The following is a 17,324-nucleotide window of genomic DNA, read 5'->3' on the forward strand; positions in this document are numbered from 1 at the left end:
TTTGGAACAGAGTCCTCAGAAATAATACCACACATCTACAGCCATCTGATCTTTGACAAACCTGAGAGAAACAAGAAATGGGGAAAGGATTCCCTATTTAATAAATGGTGCTGGGAAAATTGGCTAGCCATAAGTAGAAAGCTGAAACTGGATCCTTTCCTTACTCCTTATATGAAAATTAATTCAAGATGGATTAGAGACTTAAATGTTAGACCTAATACCATAAAAACCCTAGAAGAAAACCTAGGTAGTACCATTCAGGACATACGCATGGGCAAGGACTTCATGTCTAAAACACCAAAAGCTAAGGCAGCAAAAGCCAAAATTGACAAATGGGATCTAATTAAGACTAATTGATTCTGTTGCCTACAAGAAATACACTTCACCCATAAAGACACACACAGACTGAAAATAAGGGATAGAAAAAGATATTCCATTCCAATAAGAAACCAAAAAGAGCAGGAGTGGCTATACTTACATCAGATAAAATAGATTTTTTTTTTTTTTGAGACAGAGTCTCGCTCTGTCGCCCAGGCTGGAGTGCAGTGGCCAGATCTCAGCTCACTGCAAGCTCCGCCTCCCGGATTTACACCATTCTCCTGCCTCAGTCTCCCGAGTAGCTGGGACCACAGGCACCCGCCATCTCGCCCAGCTAGTTTTTTGTATTTTTTAGTAGAGACGGGGTTTCACCGTGTTAGCCAGGATGGTCTCGGTCTCCTGACCTCGTGATCCGCCCGTCTCGGCCTCCCAAAGTGCTGGGATTACAGGCTTGAGCCACCGCGCCCAGCCGATAAAATAGATTTTAAGACAAAACTATAAGAAGAGACAAAGAAGGTCACTATATGATAATAAAGGGGTCCACTCAGCAGGAGGATATAATAATTTTAAATATATATGCACACAACACTGGAGTACCCAGATGTACAAAGCAAATATTATTAGAGCTAAACAGAGGGATGGACTCCAATACAACAGTAACTGGAGACTTCAACACTTTTAGCATTGGACAGATCTTTTAGACAGAAAATCAACAAAGAAACATCGGATTTAGTCTACATTATAAAACAGATGGATCTAATAGATATTTACAGAACATTTCATCCAATGGCTGCAGAATACACATTCTTTCCTCAGCACATGGATCATTCTTAAGGACAGACCATATGTTAGGTCACAAAAGAAGTCTTTACAACATTCAAAAAATGGAAATAATAGCGAAGCTCTGACAACAATGGAATAAAATTAGAAATTCATAACAAGAATAATTTTGGAAAATGGATACATACTTTGAAATTGAACAATATGCTTCTGAGTGACCATGGGTCAATGAAGAGATTAAGAAGAAAATTAAAAAATTTCCTGGCTGGGCGCAGTGGCTCATGTCTGTAATCCCAGCACTTTGGGAGGCTGAGGCAGGCAGATCACTTGAGGTCAGGAGTTCGAGACCACCCTGACCAACATGGAGAAACTCCATCTCTACTAAAAATACAAAAATTAACTGGGCATGATGGTGCATACCTGTAATCCCAGCTACTTGGGAGGTTGAGGCAGGAGAACCCCTTGAGCCCAGGAGGTAGAGGTTGTGGTGAGCCGGGATCACACTATTGCATTCCAGCCTGGACAACAAGAACAAAACTCTGTCTCAAAAAAAAAAAAAAAAATCTTGAAAAAAAATTATAATGGAAACACAACATACCACAACCTATGGGATATGGCAAAAGCAGTACTAAGAGTGAAGCTTATCACTATAAGTGCCACACCAAAAAAAGAAAAACTTCAAACAACCTAACAATGCATCTTAAAGAGTTAGAAAAGCAAGAGCAAATCAAACCCAAAATTAGTAGAAGAAAATAAATAATAAATATTAGAGCCGAAATAAATGAAATTGAAATGAAGAAAATTGAAATGAAGATCAATGAAACAAAAAGTTGTTTTTTTGAAAAGTTAAACATAATCAACAAACCTTTAGCAAGAGTAACTAAGAATAAAAGAGAAGAGGTCCAAATAAATACAATCAGAGATGAAAAAGAAGACATGACAACTGACACCAAAGAGATTCAAAGGATCATTAGTGGCTACTATGAGCAACAATATGGTAATACATTGGAAAATCTAGAAGGAATAGACAAATTTCTAGACACATACAACCTACCAAGATTGAACCACAAAGAAATCCAAAATCTGAACACTCTAATAACAAGTAATGAGATCAAGCCATAATAAAAATTCTCCCAGCAAGGAACATCCCAGGATCTGATGTCTTCACTGCTAAATTCTACCAAACATTTAAAGAAGAACTAATACCAACCCTATTCAAACTATTCTGAAAAATAGAGAAGAAAATATATCCAAATTCATTCTACAAGGCCATCCAAATTCATTCTCCCTTCCCTTCCTTCTTTCCCTTGTTCCCTCTCTCCTTCCTTTCCTCCTCCAAATTCATTCTACAAGGCCATTATTACCCTGATATCAAAATCAGACAAAGACACATAAAAAAAGAAAACTACAGGCCAATATAGTTGATTAATACTGATGCAAAAATCCTCAACAACAAATATATATAACAAAATATTAGCAAATGGAATTCAACAATACTTTAAAAAGATCATTCATCATGACCATGTGGAATTTATTCCCAGGATGCAAGGATGGTTCAACATATGCAAATCAATTAATATGATACATCCTAACAGCAGACGAAAGGACAAAAACTGTAAGATCATTTCAGCTGATGCTGAAAAAGCATTTGATAAAGTTCAAATCCCTTCATGATGAAAACCCTCAAAAAACTTGAGATAGAAGAAACATACCTTAACATAATAAAAGCCATATATGACAGACCCACAGCTAGTATAATGCTGAATGAGGAAAAACTGTAAAGCCTTTCCTCTAAGATTCAGAACATGACAACAAACATGCCCACTTTCACCACTGTTATTCAACACAGTACTGAAAGTCCTAGCTAGAGCAATTAGACAAGACAAATAAATAAAGGACATCCAAACTAGAAAGGAGAAAGTCAAATTATCTTGCTTGTGGATAATATGATCTCAGATTTGCAAAAACCTAAAGACTCCACCCAAAACTACTAGAAGTGATAAATTCAGTAAAGCTGCAGGATACAAAATCAACATACAAAAATCTGTAATATTTCTATATGCCAACAATGAACAAGCTGAAAAAGATATCCAAAAAATAATCCCATTTACATCAGCCACACATAAAATTAAACACCTAGGAATTAACCAAAGAAGTGAAAGATCTCTGTAATGCAAACTATGAGACAATGATGAAGGGAACTGAACAGGACAACAACAAAAAAATGGAAAATTATTCCATGTTCATGAATTGGAAGAATCAATACAGTTAAAATGTCCATATTCCCCAAAGCCATCTACAGATTCAATTCAACAGAATTCCTATTCAAATACCAATGATATTCTTCACAGAAATAGAAAAAATGATCCTAAAATTTATATGGAACCACAAAAGACCCAGAATAGCCAAAGCTATCCTAAGCAAAAAGAACAAAACTGGAGGAATCACATTACATGACTTCAAATTATACTATAGAGATACAGTAAGCAAAATGGCATGGTACCAGCATAGAAACAGACACAGAGACACACGCACTGTTTTTTTTAAATTAATGATTCAATCTCTACATGTCATAGGCCTGTTGATATTTCTTCTTGAGTGATTTTAGGTAATTTGTGTTTTGAGGAATTTCCCTATTTCATCTAGGTTATTATACTGTCACCATACAATTGTCATAACATGCTCTCATAAACCTTTTTATTTATGTAAGCTTGGTGGTAATGACCCCACTTTCATTTCTGATTTTAGTTATTTGTATCTTTTCTCTTTTTTTCTTTGTCAGTCTGGTTAAAGGTTTGTCAATTTTGTTGATCTTTTCAAAGAATTCAGTTTTGGTTTCATTAATCTCGCTATTGTTTTTCTATAAAATGTCTAAGTGTTATCTACTTTCACTTAATCTTTATTTGCTTCCTTGTACCAGCATTGCTTTTAGTTTGGTATTCCTTTTCTAGTTTCTCAAAGTGCAGTGTTAAGTTATTGATTTGTGTTCTTTCGTCTTTTTTAATGTAGGCATTTACATCTATAAATTTCCCTCTGAGCATTGCCTTCACTGCATCCCACAGTTTTGGTATGTTGTATTTTCATTTTCATTCGTCTCTAAGTATTTTTAAATGTTTTTGTGCCTTGGTGGCAGTATATGGGGACAACTCTGCAGGTGTGCAAAATGCAAGAAGTGTGGGGGTGTGGCTACCTCCACCTAGATTTAAAGGATGTTCCACAGAGTCTTGGGGACCAAGCAGAAAACTTTCATGGGGCAAAGCCACTGCAGAGAGCCCCCACTAAGGAAATGAATGCCCAGTGGAGCCATGGGGGCAGGACTGCCATCCAAGACCGCTGACCAGTGGAGCTACCTGTGTGTAACTCCAGCCTGGGAGAGGCACAGGTATGTGACTTCAACATGGGAGAGATGCTGTGTGGGCTGCACCCAGCAAAGCCATGAACACAGGGTCACCTAGAAACTTTGGGGTCAAATCTCTGGCCCAGTATGTCTGGAAGGTGAGACATTGAATCATATAAGATCATTCTCAAGCCTTAAGACTTAATGTTCTTTGACCTGTTGGGTTTTGAATTTACTTGGGACTAATTTCCCTCCTTCTCTACTTCCCTCTCTTCCTTCTTTCTTTCCCTCCCTCCCTTCCTTCTCCCTTCCCTTCCTTCTTTCTTTCCCTCGTTCCCTCTCTCCTTCCTTTCCTCATTCCCTTCCTCTTTCCCTCCTTCCTTCCTTCCCTCCATCCTTCCTTCCTTTCTTCCCCCTCTCTCTCTCCCTCCCTTACTCTCTCCCTCTCCCCTTCCTTCCTTCCTTCCTTCCTTCCTTCCTTCCTTCCTTCCTTCCTTCCTTTTCTTCTTCTCCTCTTTAGAATGGCAATATATATCCTATGGTTATTATATTTTAAAAGCACATAGTTTGTTTGATTTCATAGGTTCACAGCCAGAGGAAAATTTTCATAAGGATAAATTATACCCTGAGTCTCACCCATACCACCACACTTAGATGATATTTAGATGTGACTCTGGACTTTAGAGTTGGTGCTGGAACAAGTTAAGACTTTGGGGGCTATTGGGATGGGATGAATGTATTTTTGGGAGATCAGGAGTAGAATGTTATGGTCTGAATATTGGTGTCAACTCAAAATTCATATGTGGAAACTTAACTCCAAAAGGGATATTATTAAGAGGCAGAATCTCTGGCAGGTGATTATATCATGAGGGCTCTGTCCTCCACGGGACAGGGATTACTGCCCTTATGAAACATCTTGAGGGAGCAAGTTTGCTTCTTCTGCCCCTTCCACCATGCAAGGACACAGCAAGAAGGTTCTATCTTTGAAGCAGAAAGTGAGCCCTCTCCAAACACCAAATTCTGTCAATGCCTTGATTCTTGGATTTCCTTAGGCCTTTGAAACTGTGAGTAAATGAATTTCTATTGTTTATAAATTAGCAGTTTTTAGGTATTTTGATCTTGGGTTTCCTAGCCTTGTGAAACTGTGAGAAATGAATTTTATTGTTTATAAATTAGCCAGTTTTAGGTATTTTTGTTATAGCAACATGAATGGGTTAACACACATACAGACCATCGACCCCAATCTGAAGAAGTTCAAAGGCAAAAGTTGTTCCTGCCCCATACATGATGATAACTTCTTACAAGTACCTGTAATTCTCTAGTTGTTTTCTCTTGCTATGTAAGTATGCTTGGCCAGTTTGGGGGCATATTAGAGGTGCCAGGGATTATGTTTACTCAGGAGCATCACTCAACCATTGATTAGTAGGAAGTGGTCCTCCTTTATTTTTCTTTAAGTCCTTGGACATAATTGTAATAGCTGCTTGAAAGTCTTTGCTAAGTCCAACATCTGAGCTATATCCAACTATGTATCTGGTGATTCTTCTTTTTTCTTTATTTGACTATAATACTTTTCTGTTTTATATCTATCTAGTAATATTTATTATATGCTGGATGTTGTGATTAATATCTCATAAGACTCTGGATTCTGTTCCATTCCTCTGAAGCATCTTGAATTTTATTCCAACAGGCAGTTCCATACAGGTGACCCTGAATTAGTGTAGGTTTGATTTTGCACATTGTAATAATTGATCTAAAGCAGTGCTGTCAAATAGACCTTTCTGTGATGATGGAAATGTTCTACCTCTGCATTAATACAATAGGACTAGTCAGGTATGACTATTTAGCACTTGAAAAATGGCTAGTGTGACTAGAGAACTAAATTTCTATTATTATTTAATTTAAATTCATTTACATTTAAATGACTGCATGTTGCTAATGGCTACCATATTGGACAGTGCAGATCTAGAATAATCCTTACTCCAGGATGTGGTATTTACTTCAGAGGTATAGCCTTTCTGGTTTCTCAGCTACTTGTCCAAGGTGTTAACGAGGTTTCTTCACTCTAGCTGGACTGACATGTCCACTAGCATTGCTTTACCTCTAATACCATTATTCTGCTCTCAGTCCTGTAGCGGCTACTTTCTAGTGTAGCATCACTTTGAGCATGTGTGGTCTAAACCTTGGCTCAGAACTCAGAGCATCCTCCACCTGACCCTATAGACTTCTGCCTCATTTCCTACACAGGGTTCTTCTCACTGGTACTACGCCCATCAGATTCCAGCCATTTCAACAGTACTGAACCCTAATCTATAACTGCCTCAGCTCAGTGTGACCACTGTGTTCTGCTTGGGCTTTAGCTTCCTAAACTATGACTGGAAAATTGTCCTTAGGCTTACTTCATAACTTTTTCTTCTCTCAAGGATCAGAGTCTTGCACTTTCTGTTGTGCCCAATCCTTGAAAACAGTAGCCTTATATATATTGTCCAGTTTAATAATTGTTTATGGCAGGAGAGCTAGTTGTTTGATAATGATCCACAGAGGGGAAGATCCTGGTAATTTTTTTTTAAGTTTTAATTTTGCTGAAACATACATCAGTGCTCTATATATGTAAATTAAGTCTGTTAATTATATTATTCAAATATTCTTGATAAATTTTGATTGCTTATTCTAGCAATTTCTGAAGGATATATATTGTAATCTCCATGGTGAGGATTTATTTCTCCATTAAGTTTTGTCATTCTGTGCTTTATATATTTTGAAATTATATTATTACAAACATAAAAATTTAGAACTGGATTATCTTCCTCATGAATTAACTCCTTTATCATGCTGCAATGTGCTGGCTTATCTTGCTATAATCTCTGCCTAGCTTGGTATTAATTATACCAGCTTTATTTTCATTTGTGTTTGTATTATGTATTCATCCTTTTGCTTGCAACTTTTCTCTGTATTTATATTTAAGATGTGTCTCGTGTAAGTAGTATATATTATTTTTAATCTAGACTCACAATCTTTTTGTTTTAATTTGAATATTTATTGCATTTACATTTATCATAATTAATATTATATTTTAGTTAAATCAATATTTACTAATGCTTTATTTGCCAACTTGTTATGCTTTCATCCTCTCTTTTTAAATTTACTTCTTCCTTTCTCTTGACTTATTTTTATTTTTCCATTATTCCCTCTATTAGCTTGTTAGTTACACAGTTGGCCCTCCATATCTCTGGGTTCCACATTTACAGATTCAACCAACCACAGGCAAAAAATATTTTTTTAAATGGGTGGTATCTGTACTGAACACATAGCATTTACATTGTATTAGGTATCATAAGTAATTTAGAGATGATTTTAAATATATGGGAGGACGTGTATAGGTTACATGCAACTACTATGTCATTTCATATAAAGGACTTGAGCACCCATGGATTTTTGTATCTGTGGGAGGTCCAGGGACCAATCCCCCACAAATATGAAGGAATTATTATATATATATATATTTTAATATTCTTTGAGTAGTTATCCAAGTTTATGAGACACACCCTTGATTTTTAAAAATGTAATATAAATTAAAGATTTTGCCACATCCCAGGTTAGTCTATTTAACCCACCTCATATCTCCTTTTGTGATTTGATGACTTTTTGTGCTGGTATGCTTTTATTCCTTACTTTTAATATTCTGCATATCTGCTATAGGGTTTTTTCCTTTGTGATTACCATGAGGCTTAAATAAAACATCCTATAACATCCTATTTTAAGTTGATGACAACTTAACTTCAGTCATATACGAAGGGCTGAGTGTGGTGGCTCATGCCTGTAATCCCAGCACTTTGAGAGGCTAAGGAGGGCAGATTGCTGGAGCCCAGGAGTTCAAGACCAGCCTGGGTAACATGGTGAAACTCTGTCTTTACAAAAAATACAAAAATATTAGCCAAGTGTGGTGGTGTGCACTTGTAGTCCCAGCTACTCTGGAGGCTGAGGTGGGAGGATTGCTTTGAGTCCAGGAGGGTTCTTGGTTGCAGTGAGCTGAGATCACACCGCTGAACTCCAGCCTGGGCAACAGTAAAGAAAAAGACTCTATACTTTTACTTTCTCCCCATTACATTTTAGATTATTGATATTATGGTTTATACATTTTTGTATTGTGTGCCCATTAACAAATTATTATAATAATTTTTAATACGCTTATCTTTTATACTAGTGTTGAAAGTGATTTATCTACCACCATTAGAATATTAGAAAATTCCAGATTTGTCTAAATATATTTACTTTTATTAGCGAGTTTTATACATTCATATGTTTTTATGTTGTTAATTAGCATCCTTACATTTTAGCTTGAAGCACTCCCTTAAGTATTTCTTGTAGGGCAGTAAACTAGTAATAATAAGCTCCCTCAGCTTTTGTTTATATGGGAAAGTGTTTCTGTCTCCTTCATTCCCGAAGGACAGCTTTGCCAGATACAGTATTCTTGGTTAGCAGATTTTTTTTCTCTCCATAATTTGAATATATAATCCCATTATTTTCTTGCCTACAAGATTTCTGCTGAGAAATCCATTGTCAGTCTTACAAGAGGGTCCCTTGTACATGATAATTCACTTTTCTTTTAATGCTTTCAAAATTCTTTTTCTTTGGCTTTTGACAATTTAATTATAATATGTCTTGATGTAGACCTCTTCAAATTCAACCTATTTGCTGACCATTAGGCTTCAGGAAGCCACCAGCTGGGCTCTCCAGTTGGGCATGGCCACCAGCAGAATGCAGTGCCATCACCAAGGTCAGCACACTGGTTACTGTGAACCATGTCCCCCTTTTTCTGTTCCTATGTGACCCCAGGTTGTCTAGCCCTGCCAATTCCCCCATTGTTCCCCATGAGGCAAGACAAAAATAGACCCACCTAAAATTGCCTAGAACATGGAGGAAGCTTGATGTTCACCTTAGGATCACTTTTTTCACTAGAGAAACCATTGGCTTGGGGATCCCTTTTGGTGTGGTGCTGTGCTACAACAAAATGAAACCTCTCCTCTCACCCTTCTGATACAGCTTTCCTCCATTTTTATGTGCCAAGGGGGTGCTTTTTAGCCTCAATCTCAGGTTCTGAGATTTTCACAAAGGCATTCTTGTCTGTGGATAGTTGATAATCAGTGTTTCTGTGAGGTGAACTAGAGTAGGGACCTCCTATTTTGCCATCTTGCTGATGTCACTCTCCCATATATTTAACATCTAACTACATGTCTTTAGTATATCAATAGTACTGAAAAATGAAGCAATGATTTGATAAAGATATATTTTGGGGAATGAGCTTACCATAGGGCAACGGTGAAACAGTATGCAACCCATGGCAAAGTTATAACTAAATGGCATGCAAATCATGTGAACAAACATTTTTATACGTAAGAGACAGTGTTCAGTAAAATGTTCCTAGGGAATGCTGTTTTGTCTCATTGGACTGTGTCTAGCTTAATATATTCTGCTTTAGTTCCTTTAAATTAGAGATTACTTTGTGATTTACAACACTTCAATTCTAATTCAATTTTTCCTTCAAGACAGGCAATTCTGTCCTTGATTCATGAAATTTGATTCAAGAATTTGAAAATCCATGCCTAAAAATAAGTAGGGAAAATGTACATATCGGCTGAAACTCTGGTAGCTCTAGTTCCTATGAAAACTGTTGATTTGACTAAGGCCCTAGCAACTTCTCAGCTACTCTTGGTACACTAAGAATTGCTTACATTAGGCCCCATAAAGCCAAAGACTATGTCTATTTTTGCTTACCACTGTATCTCTGGCACTTAGCATAACACCTGATATATAGTGCTTAGTAAAAAATTGTTAAACAAATGAATGAGTGAATGAATGAAAAATTTAAAAGTACCAACTTTAGATTAATATATTAAGAGAAAAAAATCATTCTCATCTAAGCCAAATAAGTACTATCAAAAATATCAGCCAAAATTCTCTTGAGGGTGCAAAGCTATTAAAAATCCAAATTCTCTTGAGGGTGCAAAGCTATTAAGTTTCTCACCATTCACTGGTAGATTTGGGGTTAGATCATTAAGTTCTTCAGCTGTGAGTTTGAATGCCATGTTTCCGAGTATACTGTCAATGTCATGAACATTGACTTGCAACTCTATAAAAGAGGAAGACATGAAGAAATTGAAACAAAAGTAAAAATGTAATAAATATCAACTTTTATGTATCATGATTATCAATTTCATTATAAAGAAGAGCCCAGGGACACTTAAGTATTTAAAGAGGGCCATTAATGAACTAAAATCAATCTATTCATTTACATCCAATATCCAAAATGAGCCCACATAAATAGCATGTTGAAAGTTGATAAACCACTCAGTTTATTTATAGCAGAAAAATAGCAAATTTTAAAATAGTTTTTAATATAAGTATCCACACAACTAAGGTTCCGTTTGCTCACTGTATCTCAAGATATATTAGCTTCTCTAAAATTTTGATACCTAGGACTAAATTTTATTATTTCCACAGCCAAAATTGAGAAAATCTAAGATAGGTAGAATAACTTTAAAATAAAACACAGGAAATTATTAAACCAATGTGAACATGTATATGTATTAAAAATAATTATGAAGATATATGTGAGTTTGATAGCAAATTTCGTGGTGAGGAAGAAACAAAAGCATAACACAAGTACCTCAATTAATCTTCTTTCTCAATTTGCATATCACTTACCTTTTATACCTTTCACACAATTCAGCAACCTATTCTTATATATTTTTCCATTAGCTGAAAGAAAATACGTAAATTTACATCATATGGAAAAAACTGTATATGCAATAGCAATATAAAAATCTTCTAAGTTCAGAAATATAGACAAAATAATTTGCTCTTAAAATTTTACTTAATTCTTCTAAAATAATAAAATTAAAAGTAACAAAATTGTTTAATATGGGTAAAATCTGTCAATTCTTAGCATCTGAGAAAATTTTTTTTTTTTTTTTTTTTTTTTTTTTTTTTTTTTTTTTTTTTGAGACGGATCTCGCTCTGTCGCCCAGGTGAGTGGCATGCCGGATCTCAGCTCACGGCAAGCTCCGCTCCTGGGTTTTACGCCATTCCTCTGCCTCAGCCCTCCCGAGTAGCTGGGACCACCACCACCTCGCCCGGCTAGCTTTTTTTGTATTTTTTAGTAGAGACGGGGGTTCACCAGGTTAGCCAGGATGGTCTTGAACTCCTGACCTCGTGATCCGCCCGTCTCGGCCTCCCAAAGTGCTGGGATTACAGGCTTGAGCCACCGCGCCCGGCCGAAAATTATTAATATCAACTAGGATAAAGCAAAAAAAGTACACCTTTTCTGACTTTACTCTTTTTTTCTCCACAGCTCCTATACATTTATACATTTCTCCTCCTCCTCCTCTTCCATCTCTTCCTCCTGTTTCCTATAGGTCTTAACTCAACACATCTCGATACAATGAAAGATAACCATCAATATTAATTCCTTAGCCCTGATGACAAGATTTGTGGTTATGTGTATTTTATTAGACAATTTTTATATTCCTAAATATTAAAAATAGTTAGCTATGAAATTATGAATATTTAAAATCCCTAATTTATAAACAATGTACAACAAACATAGGTTGTTGGATAATATAAATTTTGAGGATATATTCCTATTTCAAGACTCTACTGATATGTGTAATGTGGAATAACTCCCTTGATGACTATACCAACTCGCCTGAAAACTGCTATTTGAAATGCCCACCATCAATTGGAAGTAATTTCTCTAGCTCCAAGTGTTCTCTAGATGTGAGCTCTATCCCCATATTTTGCAGGACATTTTCCAGGTCATTGAAGTCAACTTCTCCTCCTTCAAAACAAAAAACATAGAGAAAAATAAAAATGTTGAAAATATTGTAATTTAAAATTATGAAAGCAGAATTAAGGCAAATAATGGTATTTGTTAAACAATAAGCAGTCAACTGCAGATACAGAGAATGAATAGCATTCCTTCAACCCTAGTAAATGAAGTGTTCCCACAGTGATGGCTATAAAATAATATTGTACACAGTTATATAAAGCTTATGCCATTTTAAATTAGCATAATGGCAAAGGCAATTGGTACAAATAAATGTGTTATCTAGTGCAGGGAATTAAACTGGAAATCAATAGTAAAGGATTACTAAGAAAACTCCCATATATTTGGAAATCAGTAAGTGCATTTTAAAATAATTCATGTGTCAAAAAACAAATCCTACAAAGTTAGAATATATCTTGACAATGATAATATTACATATTAAAACTTGTGGAATAAGGTAAAGATGTGCTGACAGGGGAATTTAGTCTTAAATGCATATGCTAAAAAAGATAAAGAGACCAATAATCTAAGATTCTATCTCAAAAAGTTAGAGAAAAATAGCAAATTAAACCTCTCAAAACTAGAAGAAAATAAATAATAAAGACAAAAGCAGGAATTACAGAAACAAAAAACAAACCTTACATGGAGAGAATGAACACAGAAAAAAAGTTGTGTTTTGGAACAAAACACAACAAAGTTGATGGATACCTGTACTAAGATTGACAAAGGAAAAAAAGGAGAAAACATAACCAATGACAAATGAGACCACTACAGTTCCTACAGATACCTAAAAGATAATAGGAGGATATTATAAACATTATGTAATTAGTTTGAATATTTAAAAAAGGTATAAAGTCCTAGAAAAACATAACTCAGCAATAATGCTATATATATAGATATAAATATATACCATTCACAATTACATACAAAGTAAAAAAGACCTAGGAGTAAATCTAACAAAACAGAAAAATCAAGTTGACCAAAATAAACTTAGTGATGAACCATTTTTAATGATGTGCCACCAACTTGAATTGGCTCGTGACAACTGATTGTTAAATATTCAGGAGTTTTGTGAACTTGATTCTAAATGGTTTACTGGAAATCAGCGATGGTGAGACAATTTACATCATGGAAGTTGAAAAATGCTACAAATCAAGTGGTGGTGTTTTACAGAGAGCCATTTTACCAGCATACCATTTATTGTCATTAATTGAAAAACTCAAAATTATAAATACATCCATTCTCTATAAATTGATCTGGACTCATAGGCTGTGGCAAGACGGCTGAATAGGAAAAGCTCCAGTCTGCAGCTCCCAGTGAGACCAATGCAGAAGGCGGGTGATTTCTGCATTTCCAACTGAGGTACCTGGTTCATCTCATTGAGACTGGCTAGACAGTGGGTGCAGCCTATGGAGCACGAGCAGAAGCAGGGTAGGGCGTCTCATCACCTGGGAAACGCAAGGAGCTGGGGAACTCCCTCCCCTAGCCAAGGGACTGTGCCATAAGGGACCGTGCTATCCGGCACAGATACTATGCTTTTCCCATGGTTTTTGCAACCCATAGACCAGGAGGTTCCCTTGTGTGCCTACACCACCAGGGCCCTGGGTTTCAAGCACAAAACTGGGCGGCTGTTCAGGCAGATACTGAGCTAGCTGCAGGAATTTTTTTCATACTCCAGTGGTGCCTGGAACCCCAGCAAGACAGAACCGTTCACTCCCCTGGAATGGGGGCTGAAGCCAGGGAGCCAAGTGGTCTCGTTCAGCGGGTACCACTTCCATGGAGCCCAGCAAGCTAAGAACCACTGGCTTGAAATTCTCACTGCCAGCACAGCAGTTTGAAGTCAGCCTGGGATGACCGAGCTTGGTGGGGGGAGGGGCATCTGCCATTACTGAGGCTTGAGTAGGCAGTTTTCCCCTAACAGTGTTAACTCTGACTGTGCAGAACTCACTGCAGCACAGCAAAGCCCCTGGGGCTAGACTGCCTCTCTAGATGCCGCCTCACTTGGCAAGGCATATCTGAAAGAAAGGCAACAGCCCCCCCAGTCAGGGGCTTATAGATAAAACTCCCATCTCCCTGGGACAGAGCACCTGGGGGAAGGGGCAGCTGTGGGCACAGCTTCAGCAGACTTAAATGTTCCTATCTGTTGGCTCTAACAAGAAGAGTGGATCTCCCAGGACAGCACTCAAGCTTGGCTAAGGGGCAGACTGCCTTCTCAAATGGGCCCCTGACCCCTATGCCTCCTGACTGTGAGAAACCTCCCAGCAGGGGTCGGCAGACCTCATACAGGAGAGCCCTGGCCAGCATCAGGTGGGTGTCTCTCTGGGACGAAGCTTCCAGAGGAAGTAGCAGGCAGCAATGTTTGCACTGGTGATACCCAGGCAAACAGGGTCTGAAGTGGACCTCCAGCAAACTCCAGCAGACATGCAGAAGAGGGGCCTAAACTAAAAAACAGAAAGCAATAACATAAACATCAACAAAAAGGACACAAACAGGAAAACCCCATCCAAAAACCATCAGCATCAAAATCAAAGGTAGATAAATCCACAAAGATGAGGAAAACCAACGCAAAATGCTGAAAATTCCAAAAACCAGAATGCCTCTTCTCCTCCAAATGATCGCAACTACTCTCCAGCAAGGGCACAAAACTGGACAGAGAATGAATTTGACGAATTGACAGAAGTAGGCTTCAGGAGGTAGGTAATAACAAACTCCTCCAAGCTAAAGGAGCATGTTCTAACCCAATGCAAGGAAGCTAAGAATCTTGATAAAAGGTTACAGGAACTGCTGACTAGAATAACCAGTTTAGAGAAGAACATAAATGACCTGATGGAGCTGAAAAGCACAGCATGAGAAGTTCATGACACATACACAAGTATCAATAGCCAAATCGATCAAACAGAAAAAAGGATATCAGAGATGGAAGATCAACTTAATGAAATAAAGCGTAAAGACAATATTAGAGGAAAAAGAATGAAAAGGGATGAACAAAGCCTCCAAGAAATACAGGACTATGTGAAAAGACCAAACCCACAATTGATTGGTGTAACTGAAAGTGAGTGACAGGAGAATGGAACCAGGTTGGAAAACACACTTCAGGATATTATCCAGGAGAACTGCTCCAACCTAGAAAGACAGGTCAACATTCAAATTCAGGAAATACAAAGAACACCACTAAGATACTCCTTGAGAAGAGCAACCACAAGTCACATAATTGTCAGATTCTCCAAGGTTGAAATGAAGGAAAAAATGCTAAGGGCAGCCAGAGAGAAAGATCAGGTTACCTACAAAGGGAAGCCCATCAGACTAACAGTAGATCTCTCAGCAGAAACTCTACAAGCCAGAAGAGAGTGGGGCCAATATTCAACATTCTTAAAGAAAAGAATTTTCAACTCAGAATTTCATATTCAGCCAAACTAAGCTTCATAAGTGAAGAAGAAATAAAATTATTTACAGACAAACAAATGCTGAGAGATTGTCACGACCAGGCTTGCCTTACAAGAGTTCCTGAAGGAAGCACTAAACATGGAAAGGAACAACTGGTACCAGGCACTGCAAAAACATGCCAAATTGTAAAGATCATCAATGGTAGGAAGAAACGGCATCAACTAATGAGCAAAATAACCAGCTAACATCATAATGACAGGATCAAATTCACACATAAAAACAGTAACCTTAAATGTAAATGGGCTAAATGCTCCAATTAAAAGACACAGACTGGCAAACTGGATAAAGAGTCAAGACCCATCAGTGTACTGTATTCAGGAGACCCATCTCACGTGCAGAGACACACATAGGCTCAAAATAAAGGGATGGAGGAAGATCTACCAAGCAAATGGAAAACAAACAAACAAAAAAAAGCAGGGGTTGCAATCCTAGTCTCTGATAAAACAGACTTTAAACCATCAAAGATCAAAAGAGACAAAGCCATTACATAATGGTAAAGGGATCAATTCAATAAGAAGAGCTAACTATCGTAAATATATATGCACCCAATACAGGATCACCCAGATTCATAAAGCAAGTCCTGAGGGAACTAAAAAAAAGTCTTAGATTCTCATACAATAATAATGGGAGAGTTTAACACCCCACTGTCAACCTTTGACAGATCAACAAGACAGAAAGTTAACAAGGATATCCAGGAATTGAACTCAGGTCTGCACCAAGTGGACCTAGGAGACATCTACAGAACTCTCCACAACAAACCAACAGAATACACATTCTTCTCAGCACCATATCACACTTATTCCAAAATTGACCACATAGTTGGAAGTGAAGCCCTCTTCAGCAAATGTAAAAGAACAGAAATTATAACAAACTGTTTCTCAGAACACAGTGCAATCAAATTAGAACTCAGGATTAAGAAACTCACTACACACTGCTCAATTACATGGAAACCGAACAACCTTCTCCTGAATGACTACTGGGTAAATAACAACATGAAGGCAGAAATAATGATGTTCTTTGAAACCAATGAGAACAAAGACGCAACATACCAGAATTTCTGGGACACATTTAAAGCAGTGTGTAGAGGGAAATTTATAGCATTATATGCCCACAACAGAAAGCAGGAAAGATCTAAAATTGATACCCTAACATCACAATTAAAAGAACTAGAGAAGCAAGAGCAAACACATTTGAAAGCTAGCAGAAGGCAAGAAATAACTAAGATCAGAGCAGAACTGAAGGAGATAGAGACACAAAAACCCTTCAAAAAATCAATGAATCCAGGAGCTGGTTTTCTGAAAAGATCAACAAAATTGACAGATCACTAGCAAGACTAATAAAGAAGAAAAGACAGAAGAATCAAATATACACAATAAAAAATGATAAAGGGGCTATGAGAAATACAAACAGAAATACAACTACCATCAGAGAATACTATGAATACCTCTATGCAAATAAACTAGAAAAATTAGAAGAAATTGATCAATTCCTAGACACGTACACCTTTCCAAGACTAAACCAGGAAGAAGTTGAATCCCTGAATAGACCAATAACAGGTTCTGAAATCGAGGCAATAATTAATAGCCTACCAACCAAAAAAAGTCCAGGACCAGATGGATTCAT

General features: G+C 37.2%; 1 protein-coding gene across 1 annotated transcript in view; it reads right to left on the reverse strand.

Moving 5' to 3' along the window:
* Positions 1-17,324, reverse strand: part of LOC108536244 (EF-hand calcium-binding domain-containing protein 13-like) — a 192,365-nt gene that overhangs the window by 78,428 nt on the left and 96,613 nt on the right. The window contains exons 14-16 of the mRNA XM_017882831.1: positions 12,165-12,269; positions 11,138-11,191; positions 10,458-10,562 (exon numbers count right to left, since the gene is read on the reverse strand). Coding sequence (XP_017738320.1) covers positions 10,458-10,562; positions 11,138-11,191; positions 12,165-12,269 — 264 coding nt within the window. The remainder of the gene's footprint in view (positions 1-10,457; positions 10,563-11,137; positions 11,192-12,164; positions 12,270-17,324) is intronic.

This window comes from Rhinopithecus bieti, unplaced genomic scaffold (assembly GCF_001698545.2).
Source record: "Rhinopithecus bieti isolate Rb0 unplaced genomic scaffold, ASM169854v2 scaffold_12928, whole genome shotgun sequence".
In the NCBI taxonomy this organism is placed as follows: domain Eukaryota; kingdom Metazoa; phylum Chordata; class Mammalia; order Primates; family Cercopithecidae; genus Rhinopithecus; species Rhinopithecus bieti.